Source organism: Triplophysa rosa, linkage group LG11 (assembly GCF_024868665.1).
Source record: "Triplophysa rosa linkage group LG11, Trosa_1v2, whole genome shotgun sequence".
Taxonomy (NCBI): Eukaryota; Metazoa; Chordata; class Actinopteri; order Cypriniformes; family Nemacheilidae; genus Triplophysa; species Triplophysa rosa.
In genome coordinates, this window is record NC_079900.1 from 18,623,719 (window position 1) to 18,637,501 (window position 13,783).

At 39.4% G+C, this 13,783-nt stretch overlaps 1 protein-coding gene across 1 annotated transcript; it reads right to left on the bottom strand.

The window, feature by feature from the left end:
- Window positions 1-8,732: 8,732 nt before the first annotated feature.
- On the bottom strand, window positions 8,733-10,586 carry igfals (insulin-like growth factor binding protein, acid labile subunit). The gene has a single exon (XM_057346887.1). The coding sequence runs from the start codon at window positions 10,584-10,586 to the stop codon at window positions 8,733-8,735; it is 1,854 nt and encodes a 617-aa protein (XP_057202870.1).
- Between the last annotated feature and the right edge of the window lie 3,197 nt (window positions 10,587-13,783).

The window sequence follows — 13,783 nt, forward strand, 5'->3', positions numbered from 1 at the left end:
GCTGCGTCCGAAATCGCATACTGTCACAGTACGTACTGAATTTGAATAAGTACCTATCTATCGGCCGTTAAAACAGTACGTTCTATATAGTATGAGTGGGAGTAGTATGAATATATTTCGGACATACTGCTTCCGCCATGTTTTATGGTCATGTGACCCGTATGCTCTTTGACCTATGAGGTATTAACAACAGTCTACACGTGAGCGTTGATAAAAACATCATTTAGTCACGAGAAATTCATTTATTGGCACTTACATTAAAAACGGATGTCCGCCTTAAAGTGTTCCGCCATATTTATTTGATTTACTTTTGAAATTTGACCGTTGCTCTGCTCCCGTGGCATCATGGGATAGATAAGTGTCCATCCCATCCACACTCACGAATCTCGGCGGAAGTAGTAGACCATCCGGGTATTTCTCGACTGCTTTTTGCATACTGAGGACATACTATTCATGACTCATTATCGCCTACTATATATAGTATGGAAGTAGGCTGTTTCGGACGCAGCCTATAAATCGCAAATGACCATGAAATTGAGCGCAGCTGAACAGTTTATGATTTCCGCCCTTTAATGATGTCTAGTTAATTTCATTGATATATTGAAGAGCACCTGTCAACATCCAAATCCTTTACGAGCAGCAAGAATGGCTTATATTTCCAAAAACCTGCAGCACTCGGACAAGCAAAAGTGAGTACGTCTGCTCAGATCCTGACGTGGTGGTGCTAAGCACTTTTCCACGTCAAAGATCTTTTTTATTTACTTGAACGTTGCCATGGATTTTTGCGTACGCACGCTTTACGATCAAATCTGTGCATACACGTTTTATAAATGAGGCCCCAGAGCCAGAGTCAAGTGTACAGAGAGAGGATGTTAAGAGAAGAAACCATGAAGGACAGCTCCGAGAAGGACATGTTCTGAGGAGACATCACTTAAAGGCTGTCATGTAACTGTAAAGCCACTGACTTCTGAGATCTGAAAGGTGTTCGAGATTGACAGTCAATTATAGGATTGAAATTTGTAGGGAAACAGAGACGGTTCTGTACATACCCAGAGTGTGAACTGGTGATGGGAATTTTAATGATGGACGACTGCTGTGATCGAAGAGAACGGAGAATAAGGTATGCAAAAAACATCAACCCTCTCGAACCGACATGTGGTGCGTTGGCCCAACACAAATATAACCATTCAGTGATTTCAGTTATTTTAATCATTGAATATTGTCACCATCATATTATTATTGTTTTAAAATATATAAAAAATACTGTCATCATTTATTCATTTCAAACACAGAAAAAGATATTTTGAGAAATGTCTTGGTGGTTTCCAAACAATAGAAGTCAAGGCCATTGTGGTTCGGTTACCAACATTTTTTCAAAATAGCTTCTTTTGTGTTCTGCAGAAGAAAGTCATACAGGTTTGGAATGACATGAGGGTGAGTTTTTTTTTTTTTGGTAGGGGGGTGAACTATCCCTTTATTACCCCGAGCACCTCCGTACAGCTTGACATATAAGAGTGGTGTGACGTGTACTATCCAGCGACTGAGTGCTTCACCTGTAGGCCGTCCAGAACAGTGATCTGCTCTTTCTCGTCCTCATCAGCAGCATCAGGCATTGAAAGGACAGCTCAACCTGTTCTCCATCCAGAAACACTGTGGGAGCATGACAGAACACTGCAACCTAATGTAGATAGATCGAGTTTCCAGACAAACGCAATAAGCATCAATGTCGCACTAGTGTCCCACTCTCACTCTCAATACATCTCTGTACTTGAACTTGCTCACTGTTTTACAGAGGCTGTTGAGAGAAAGGCACAATTTGTTCTATACCTTTATGCAGTAGCACTGACTTGTGTTATGTGATTAAATAAAGCCAAACTCACTCTCACAGGTAAAACAGAGCTGGACTGGGTCTTCCACTCAAATAAATAATTTTTGTCAGACTTGCGTGGCACTCTAGCCTTTGGTTACTCCTCTGTTTTTTGATCAGTAGGATAGTGAAGTCACCTTTACAGTATAGTCATCATCAGTTGAGTAAGTGAATGACTTCAGTGGATCCTGTAGCAAAGAGAAGTGTGATGTGAGAAATGATTTGAGATGACAAACTCTCTTACACCATGTAGATGTCAGGCTTCTTCAGTGAAACACAGTCCAGATTCACCTCCATCCCCTCCGGCAAAAAAGACTCGTTTCTGAAAAACAGATATCTCCGCTTTATTGTCTGACTGCAGTGTGAAATGTGTAGTTCAGCAATATTTCAGTTTCTCTTCAAAGAAGAAAAAGAAATCGTATCTTGTAAGATTCCCACTTTAGTCTAGCCTATATATATGAGACAGGAGAATGGTTTTTTAAACAATAAGTCACAGTCAGTAAGATTCAGTAGGCTGTAATGTCGTCTGGACGTATATTCCTGTCCATTACATCAAATGTAATCGAGGTATACATGCATTTCTTAAAAATGATAAAGTAAATGCTCAGAATTTAAAGATGAATTTATTTGAATGTGGTGAGGTGCCCAAGCAGCGAAACCTGTTGTCATAGCAACCGTGCGCACCTGTTACCTTTTTGTTAATCCGCCTCTCCGATTGTGGATAACGTTAACTGTAACAGTTTTCTCTGGTTCATTTCTCGCAGTGATGAGCCGACAAAGTTATTTGGAAGCACGTTGTTTTAATCTCACCAAGCGAAAGCTCCATCCATCACTATACCGTTTCACAATTACTTTAACTCCCGGGTGGTTTCACGAACTTATGAAAAACAACAAAAACTTCTAAAAGCAGCTTGCTCCCCTTTTAGTTCCGTCCGCCACTTTTTCTCTCACACACATGAATACCCGCACCCGCACTACTTTTCCAAAACCCATACTTCTTAAAGGGACAATGCCCATATTCCCGCAACACAACGTACATAACATGCGCGATCATGAGAAGTAAAAATGTCTGTTGACATGCATACTCAGGCCCTGTCCCAAATGGCGCACTTCATGTGGTGGACTTAAATTGTGCACGAGTCCGTAGATTGTCCCATTCGTCTTTTTAGCGCTCGGAAGTGTGCTCACGCGCGCCACCTATGTGCCTTCGATGCGGTTTTCAGTGAAGCCTGCATCTTTGGAGACTCCCCTGAAGGTACCTACCCAGGAATCCTTGCGAACGACCAATCACAGAACGGATGGGAGCAGTGTCGTATATATCTACGTCAGATATATACGTAAACATGACGGATATTTTTTTTAATGAATGATTTGATAAAATTTTAAATTAAAATAATTTCTTATTCACAGTATTGCTTATTTATTTTCGATTAAGCCAACTATTCAAAAATAAAAACTTTTAATGCAGTGCATTTTCTTAAGGCAATAAGCCATGTTTTGTTGTAGATTTATATCTAGTTGCCTTTGGGCTCTGTAAAGGTGAACAACACAGCTTCCGTATTATAGGGAAATATTAAATAACAACATATATGCATATTAAGAACACATTATGCACATTAAGTATTGTGTATACAAATAATTACAGTATCTCACAGAAGTGAGTACACCCCTCACATTTTAGCAAATATTTTCATGTGACAACACTTAAGAAATGACACTTTGCTACAATGTAAAGTAGTGAGCGTACAGCTTGTATAACAGTGTAAATTTGCTGTCCCCTCAAAATAACTCAACACACAGCCATTAATGTCTAAATCGCTGGCAACAAAAGTGAGTACACCCCTAAGTGAAAATGTCCAAATTGGGCCCAAAGTGTCACTACTTTGTGTGGCCACCATTATTTTCCAGCACTGCCTTAACCCTCTTGGGCATGGAGTTCACCAGAGCTTCACAGGTTGCCTCTGGAGTCCTCTTCCACTCCTCAATGATGACATCACAGAGCTGGTGGATGTTAGAGACCTTGCGCTCCTCCACCATCCATTTGAGGATGCCCCACAGATGCTCAATAGGGCTTAGGTCTGGAGACATGCTTGGCCAGTCCATCACCTTTACCCTCAGCTTCTTTTGGGGTCATTATCATGTTGGAATACTGCCCTGCGGCCAAGTCTCCGAAGGGAGGGGTTCGTGCTCTGCTTCACTATGTCACAGTACATATTGGCATTCATGGTTCCCTCAATGAACGGTAGCCCCCCAGTGCCGGCAGCACTCATGCAGCCCCAGACCATGACACTCCCACCACCATACTTGACTGTAGGCAAGAGTCTTTGTACTCCTCACCTGGTTGCTGCCCCACACGCTTGACACCATCTGAATCAAATAAGTTTGTCTTGGTCTCATCAGACCACAGGACATGGTTCCAGTAATCCATGTCCTTAGTCTGCTTGTCTTCAGCAAACTGTTTGCAGGCTTTCTTGTGCATCATCTTTAGAAGAGGCTTCCTTCTGGGATGACAGCCATGCAGACCAATATGATGCAGTGTGCGGTGTCTGGTCTGAGCACTGACAGGCTGACCCCCCACCCCTTCAACCTCTGCAGCAATGCTGGCAGCACTCATACATTTATTTCTCAAAAACAACCTCTGGATTTGACGCTGATCACATGCACTCAACTTTTTTGGCAAGGCCTGTTCTGAGTGGAACCTGTCCTGTTAAACCACTGTATGGTCTTGTCCACCGTGCTGCAGCTCAGTTTCAGGGTCTTTGCAATCTTCTTATAGCCTAGGCTATCTTTATGTAGAGCAACAATTCTTTTTCCATGCGTTCTTTGCCATGAGGTGCCATGTTGAACTTCCAGTGACCAGTATGAGAGAGTGAGAGCGATAACACCAAATTTAACCCCATTCCTACCTGAGACCTTGTAACACTAACGAAACACATGACACCGGGGAGGGAAAATGGCTAATTGGGCCCAATTTGGACATTTTCACTTAGGGGTGTACTCACTTTTGTTGCCAGCGGTTTAGACATTAATGGTTGTGTGTTGGGTTATTTTGAGGGGACGGCAAATTTACACTGTTATACAAGCTGTACGCTCACTACTTTACATTGTAGCAAAGTTTCATTTCTTCAGTGTTGTCACATGAAAAGAAATAATAAAATATTTACAAAAATCTACACTTCTGTGAGATACTGTAAATATACATAAGTAGTTGCATTACAAACCTTAGTACTGATTTATGTTTTTGCAGAAGGCATGAAATTTTGGTGGGTGATTGGCATACTGGACAAATAACAGTTTGATCATGCATTGCTAGTGTATGTAAATAAGTAAGAAGTATTAAAATGCTTTTAAATCCGAGCTAAAATAAAAACGTCACTTTGAAAATGTCACGAAAATGGCTAAATTACTTACTAAATGCATGCGCACTGCAGGTGAGTAAGTCACGCAACGTAGCCACCGGTGAAATACGCTGACAGAAATAGAAATAGAGAGAGTTACTGTTTACAAACATCTTGGATCTAGGATCAGTAAGGCACTTCACCAAAAGTCTTAAGAAATAAATTATTCAATAGATCAACAGATCTTCAGGACTGCTGGGTCTGGTAATGGGCGGTATATAACATCATATTTCGCCTTCATTATGTTCACCTCTGCCCTAATAAGAACACAGGGCCGTTGAAAAAGAGTTACGTTATGACAAAAATGACAAGAGTAAAGTAACTCTCTTTTTCTTTGGTTGGCCAACAAAACACTGCATAGTTTCAACTCTGAACCCCATTCTTTTTAGTATGTACTAAACATACTTGCTGGTAAGTTGACAAAATGACTGCGTTCATTCATTTCTTTGTTTATTGATTGATAGACATTTTAACATATTGGCTGACCTTTCATTATTCTAGTACGGGTGTAATCAATGGTGTTTTTATGAAGCCATTTTGTTTGTCAGATATAGCTCGATTAATTGCACTTACATAACGTGACCAAAACTTCACCAGCTACTATAACCAGATGTCAGCACAAAATGTAAATTATTTTTCATAACATTATTTGACTAGAGCTATTTTAATTGCTATGTTAATTGCCCCCTGTGACACATTTCTGTCTCTTTCCAGGAGGTGAAAGAATCCAAAGCAACAGATTGCCTTATATTCAATGATGCAGTAAGTGTCAAGTTCCAGCTTTTCAACAGATGGGATTTTCTTATTATTGTCTCTTTCGTTCAGGCTACACTCTAAAAAAAATCTGTTAAAATAGGGCACAATATACAGTATTAATATGAAGGAATTTTCCTTGTTAATTGTTTACAATTGTTTTTCCTGTATTTTACATTTTGTACTGCGTTAAATCACAAATCATTGCTGAGGCGGGGGGGGGGGGGGGTTGGGTTATGGTGTGGCAGAACTAAAGCATGTGCGCACCCATTGCCAAAAAAACAGCCATATGACTCAGTTTCACTTCATGTCCGGCATCTTTTAGCACTGGGACCGCTCCATCTATCAGTTTCAAACGATCTCCAAATCCAGCGTTATATCCACTGTTTATATAACATTCCTCACTGAAATGCAGTGAACAAACAAACACATCTGAACTTCGCGAACGCACTGCTCTCTCTCTTTCTTGCTCCAGCTGGTTGACCCTGGATGACACGGGCATGCTCTTTCTTTTGCTCTGGCGGGTTTACACGTGGGCGTGCTTTTCCGAGAATTGTCCAATAAGGGACTGTTCAATTTCTGGTTCCTTACGAACACTAAATTTATTTCTGTGTTTTGGATCACCAGTAAAATCAAATCAGAAATAGGTTGGATGTTGTGAGAGAATTCTTCTGCAGATCTGGGAGCACAAAAACAAGACACAGAGAGGCATCAAGCTTTTGAACTCATTTATTTTAGAAACTACAAGTCTTTATATACGGTGCCAAAACACATCTGGCAGGTTTCATATGTCCAGGGGTTCACAGAATGACCAAATAAGGTATAGCAGTTCAGACAAAGAATGTTTAGCTTAGAAGGAATCCCCTCCTCCCATGAATAGCCAGAAGGCATCCCTTCCTCCTACCCTATAGCCAGTAATGTAAAGTGAGCTTAACACTTCACAATTCTTGATTTTGTGGGCTTGTATTTATTTATGCGGAAATTAAATCTAACAGGGACCAAGAAAAGTTGTTCTGAAACAGATTTTCATAACCTACATGAACGCTGGGAGAGTGTATCGAGCACAGAAATACTACGTCATAAATCCAACTCGTTTTTTGACAAGTTGACCATGTCAGGCATGCGATACCAGCACGTTTAACATGGTAAAGATGTCAGAATGCATGAAACACTGTGGCACCCCACCTTTAAGTTTAAGTATAGAAACATTAAGTCTCCAGTTACTTCTTGATAGTTAAACTTGGAAAATTATTGTCATAAGGATTTGTGGAAAATTGATTTGACTTTTTTTATAATTGTGTTGTTGGACATTGCATGTAGCTGAGAGAGCATCATCATTTCTGCCACTAGATTGTTGGTACTCAGTTGGTACTTTTTATTACCTATTAGCATTTTTCATTTTGTTTTACTTGCTTGATTAAATGTTTAAATGTGAAACCTGGTCTGAAATAAACTTGGAGATGTCGACTATCAGGCAAAATTTGTCATAATCCTTTTGGATTGAATAACTGCAAATATTTTATCAGTTTATTAGATTAGGCTGTTTATTAAAGTGGTCTGGCTAAATAATTTCATAGTGGCTGGTTGGAAAAAACCTTAGATGAGTTTTGGAAATAATGCTGAGATTATTCTATATTAAAAACTAGTTGCTAAAAACTAAACTAGTTGCCTGCCTATTAGATCTACATTTCTGTATGTTTAAATGTAATTATTTTTAAATGTCACTGTTCTAAAAATGTGGCAACAAAGAGAGTAATTGACTTATGTCCAGCTATATTAAATGCTAAACTTCAAACCTGAAGGTGTTGCTCAGCAGGTCTTTGGTCTGGGTCAATATTATGTAAATATCCACATTTGGGTTTGAGTTATCGGATCAAGCAGTGTTCTTTCCCTGCCTTATGTTTATTTAAAGACCATAATCAAACACAATCTGTTTATCCCTGGTGACCAGTGTTCTCTTTAAAAAAACATGCTTCTTTTTTAAAGGAAACAAAAGCATTTATTAATCTTGCAGTCCTTTCAGAAGGATGTTAGTTGACAAAAAGTGGGAAGAAAATCCATGTTAGGTTTGTATTAGTTGCACACAGTAATTTATTGTTCTTAAAAGTTTATTTTACACAAAACAAAATTAATAGCAATTTTAGTAAATTTGTTTAAAGTGATGTACACTCGCAAAAGTTTCTTGTCAAATCAGTGCCCTCAGAAAACATCTTTATTTTGCGTGAAACATTTTACATTTAATGCATCTTAAATGGTACCAAAACAAATGTGCCACTTTTTACTGCCTTTTCAAGTTTTCTTTTATTTTATTATGTCTACAAAATGTGTTCATCTGAAGACATCAACACAACCATTATTCGTGATTTTCACTTGCATTCAGGGAAGACTTTCATGTGTCCTATTAAGGTTTGTTTGCAAACGTAGGCAGTGCTGGAGATAAATAAAAGTCATAGATTAAAGCGCTTACATGAGTTAGAACAGTGTTTCCCAACCTGTTCCTGGAAGCACACCAACAGGACACATTTTTGGATGTCTCCTTAAACAAACACAGTTATTCAACTTATCAGCTGTACGTAGAACACTTCTAGACCTAAAACAGGTGTGCCAGAATACCAAAATTTTAGTGTTGGAGTGCCTCCAGAAACATGGTTTGATTAGGATCACATCAATTGAACAATATTTCGTAATGTTTAGTTAGATTGGAATTAAGTTCTTTAACAGTACTGAAAGTGTTCACTGACAGTGTTTCGCAAGTCAAGTCCAGAAACACTGAGTGGGCTGGTACAAGTGATGTTGTTGTATATTGTGACAAGTGTATGAGTGTCGTCACCATCCCCAAGCATTTCGACCTGCAGCGGAACCACATGTGGCTTCCGCAAAACAAAATCTCTGAACGGTTTAGCACTGCAGTCACATTTCCAGTTGTTACCCGAGAGCCAAAGTTGGTCCAAGGTTTCAGGAATAGACCCCGGCAGGTTGATGAGCGCATTGTCTTTCAGGTTCAAGTAACGCAGGCGTGGCAGCATGTATATTGTTGCGTTGAGTATGGACTCCATCTTGTTTCCAGAGAGATCCAACCAAGACAGATGTTGCAAAGGCAGCAATGCCTCAGCAGGAAGATGACGAAGTAAGTTGCCCGACAGAAGCAGGTAGTCAAGGTTCCTCAGGCCGTAAAACGTGTGAGATGTGATGGATGATAACTGGTTGAACCTTAGATCAAGCTGCTGTAGCCCTTGCAGTTCAACAAAACTTTGCCGCTCAACCACAGAGATGTTGTTGTGCTGTAGGAAAAGACGCCGAAGGCCAGTTAGGCCAATAAAACTTTGGGTTGAGACTTTTGCCAGACAACTTCTGTCCAGGTGAATGCTGTGAAGCTTCGACAGACCTTTGAAAACTTGATCTGGTAGGCTTTGGAAACAGCTACCGGTAAGTTTTATCACAGCAAGGTGATTGAGACCCATAAACGTGCCCATGCGTGCCTCTTGTAGCCGGTTATGCTCTAAATTGAGAACCTCCAAGTGACCCAACCCTTCAAAAACTCTGACTCCCAATGCACGGATCTGATTGTGAGATAGACAGAGTTCCTCGAGGTACTGCAGGTCACGGAAAGTCCCGGGTCGTAGGCTGCTGATTGAGTTATTTGACAGGCGAAGCACATGTAGGCTATGGAGGCCAAGGAACGTGTCATCATGAAGTATCGATAAGCGATTTCTGCTGAGATCAAACCACCTTAATGATTTCATTCCTACAAATGCCCTAGGTGCCACCGTTACTATCTGGTTTTGCGCCAGGTAAAGCTTCTGCAGCTTTGGTAGTTTCAGAAACACATTTGCTTTTATTACCTTCAGATAGTTTCCAGTTAGGTCCAATTCCTTGAGCTCAGTGAGACCCTGAAATAGCTGAGGTTGTAGATAAGCCAGTCGATTCCCAGCAAGAACTAACTCTCGTAATCCATGCAGGTCCTGGAATGCCGTCTCCGGCAGGACAGAAAGCAAATTCCACCCCAAGTTTAACAACCACATATGAGAGAGTCCCGCAAATAACTTTTCATCTATTCGAGACATCTGATTATTGTTGAGACTGAGTGAAGCAAGGTTCGATGTGCCTTGAAAGGTAATGCCGGGTAATGAACGAATGTTGTTTCTCTCAAGGTGCATGTGAGCAAGGGAATGCAGGCCTTTAAATGCATGGCCATCAACCGTTACCAGCAGGCCACTCTGTAGGTTTAAGAACTCCAGATTGGTCAATTTTTCGAAGGAGCCTGCTGGTATTGTAGTGAATAGGTTTGCATCCAGCCATAGCGAACGTGTAGATGCGGGGATGTCGGAGGGCACCTGAGTGAAGTTGCGTGTACTGCAATAGACGTTGAGCTCTAAGGTGTAGTCATCATGATGACAGGTACATCTCTTTGAGCAGGGCTCACTTTTTTGACTAGCGGGCTCTTCTGGAGGCTTTGGCTCCACCGAGAGCCTCGGCGCCTCTGAAGGTCTGGATTCCTCTTTGTTGTGGTCTGCCAGAACCACTGATATTCCCAGTGTGTACAAAAATAGCAGTGCAAAGGTACTCATCCCAACTAGGAGACAATAGAGAAAATTTGGACAGACAGTTATTGAAATGTTGGAGTTGCTGACCTAATCTGACAGATTTCACATTTAATACTTGCACCACCAGTCAAAAGTTGGGATAGACTTAATTTTTTCTTTCTTTATGTTTTTATTCCACCTTATAAGTAAACTCATGAAAAATATAGAGTAGCACAATTGTAATTGTGGGAATTATGTTTTAAATAAAAGCATCAAAAAATAAGTCAAATCTATATTATTTGTTATCATCTTCAAAGTTGCCACCTTGTGACTAGAATTTGCTTCTTGAGGTTTAAACAGTATTGACGGAGTTTCCAATCTTTTCAGGGCTTTTATTGGCAGATTTTTCTGCATTCTTTGGTCTACAGTAAGTCATCCATTTGAAAAAATTGAAATTTTTTTTTTTTTTTTAATGAAAGAAATTGATATGTGGGCACAATTTAACTTTTGTCTACAAAGTAATTTCAAACATTCAAGCATATACCATGAGATTAAAGGTCCAGTGTATGAAAATTAGCTGCATCTATTGGTTAGGTTGCAAATTGCAACCAACAGCTCACTCCACCTCCCACCCCCCTTCAAAGCACTATGGTGGCTGCCACAGAACTAAGATGTTGTCGCTTCTTTGTCGAATGAGATAACATATATATACAAAACATGTTCAGTTTGTCTGCAGTGTACTGTATGTAGATAGAAATAGCGCATTCTAAGGTAATAAAACCAAATCCTTCATTAGGTAAGATCTTTATACACCTCTGAAGACAACAGATCCTCCAAAAATTACACATTGGACCTTTAAAATATTTTAAACCAAAATTTGATGGCACTGTATATCACATTTCTTAATGCTTCGTATTCTAAAACCCATAACAAAATATCCACATTCCCTATTAATAATGAAAACTTTGTGGAATTGATGTTACATGTTTGGATATTATAAAAAAATTCCAAGTAAACGTTTTTTGCTTTACCGTTTTTTTGTGACAGCAGTCCAGCAATCGTTCACTAGAAGAGTGGCATGTGTGTTTGACAGGTCTAAACTACCTCTGCCCCTATATATCACCTAGAAAAAAATACAGTGTTCTGCACAGAGTTAACCTCTTCGTTTCTGCAGTTGTTTTTAGCAGTTTGATTTAACATTAATCCTAGCAATAAATAAGTAAATAAATAATGAGTAACTATTAAAAATAGTGTTTGTTGTCAAAACTAGATTGAAGATTATCCAACTTCTATTTTTCTTTCATTTTTAGGCATAAGATAGCATTACTTTTTCCCTCAAGGACACATTGACACTGCAAATTAAACTACATTTTGCTCATCTGATTAATGTCTGCTTTAAAGTCGCAATGTGGGATTTTTAGTAGCCACTAGTGGTGAATTTGAGAATTGCAACCAATCTCTCAGTCCTCCGCTCACCCCTCCCTTTCGAAGCACGTCGGGTACAAGGTACAAGGTACAAAAAGATGCAGTAAGCTGAGACAGCAGATAGTAGCCATTCAAGCAACGATGTTTCTTTTCAAAGGTAAATAAAGAATATATAGGGTTGGGCCGATAAATCAAATATACATTTTCAATAATTGTGTCAGTGTTTTATTCGCTGATTTCAGCTAGATTTCTTGCATGCTACAACCAGTGGCGGAGCCAGAGGGGGGTCCAAGGTGGCACTGAACACCCCTGACATCCAATTGGCCACCCAAAAATTTGATTTGCTACTTATGTTGATTGACATCTGATTTCACCTCTCGTTGAACAAAGCTTTTATTTTGATGCTCCGCGGCAGTGCACGTGACGTCCCCACAAACAAAAGTCAAGCGAGTAATAGAATCGTTTACCGCTATCTTTACTCTGTTTATAAATGAAAAAAGTTGTTGTGTGATGGATTGAACAGCGCGAAATCTGAGATTTGTTTTTAAGATAGAAAAGAAGCATATGGATCTCTGCAATTTGCTAAACAAATGGAATATTAAAACGTACACGCTTGCTAGCCATTTCAAGTTTTTTTGTTGAACCATACCATTATAGTGTTATCTACCTACTTTGTAACGTTACACCTTTATGTTGCGTAAATGTAAAGGTTCCCAGCGTTTTCTAACCTTAGATGAATATAAACCGTCTTGGGAGAGATTTCGTTTATCATTCTAAGCAGGTGCACTTCATACAAATGTTAGAAATGAACATTAAGGAAGCATCATATTTTCAACAAGTTTCACTCTAGCCTTGGGTTTAGGATTCCTAAACATTTTCATTGTGTAAGTTAATGTTAGGCTCTATTAATAGATAGTATCGGTTCCCAACATACATTGTTTACACCAAGGTCAGAAATTTTGGAAAAAAATGACATCAATGTGAATAAAACTGCCCTAAGATAATAGGGGACAAACGGTCCCTGCATAATAAAGAACTAGCTACGACGGACGGTGTAAATGAACGCATATGGATGACAGCGTATTTGCTCTGCTACAGCTTTGAGCATTACAGCCAATCAAGTTCATCGTATGAAAATACTGGCCAATCCGAGGCGTTTAAATGATTCACCGCTGAAGAAGAGCTCTACTGAAATGGGCCACGCTCACAAAGTTTATCATTAACAACCGTGTACAGATAGCTGTAAGAAAGCGATTCATTATGTAGAGTTGTCAGACTAATGTATAACCCGAAGCTATTGAGTGTTTTACTGATGTTGGATGTTCTTTGATTGTTTTCTATATAGTTCCCATTTGAATAACAGATTTTTGTGTTCCTTAAGACAGTGATTCTCAAACTTGTTTGTTGTAAGGCCCCCTTTGTGTAGAGTGCATTGCTTTGCGGCCACCCAAATAAAGACTTATAATATTAAACTTAAAATTTTAATTAAACCAAGAAAATATTCAGTTAAACAATGCTAAAACATCAATTCTTTTGGTTGGTGGTGTTGTTTTTCTGATGTTTGATTGCACAAAATGTATGATAAATATCTATATTTCTAAAATGCCACAAAATCTGTGGCCCCCCTGGAACCATCTTGGGGACCCCCAGGAGGCCATGGCCCCCAGTTTGAGAACCACTGCCTTAAGAATCAAAACAGCAATAAAACAGTAATAAAATAATTCTCAGCTTGTTTTGTAGCGTGTAAAACGCTTTAATGTATTCTAATATCTGAAAGTAATAATCAAGATGACAACATCAAGGGCAATAGTCAGCAT

What these genes read in the sequence shown, in the direction of transcription:
- igfals (XM_057346887.1), bottom strand. Translation starts at nt 10,586, where the DNA reads ATGAGTACCTTTGCACTGCTATTTTTGTACACACTGGGAATATCAGTG.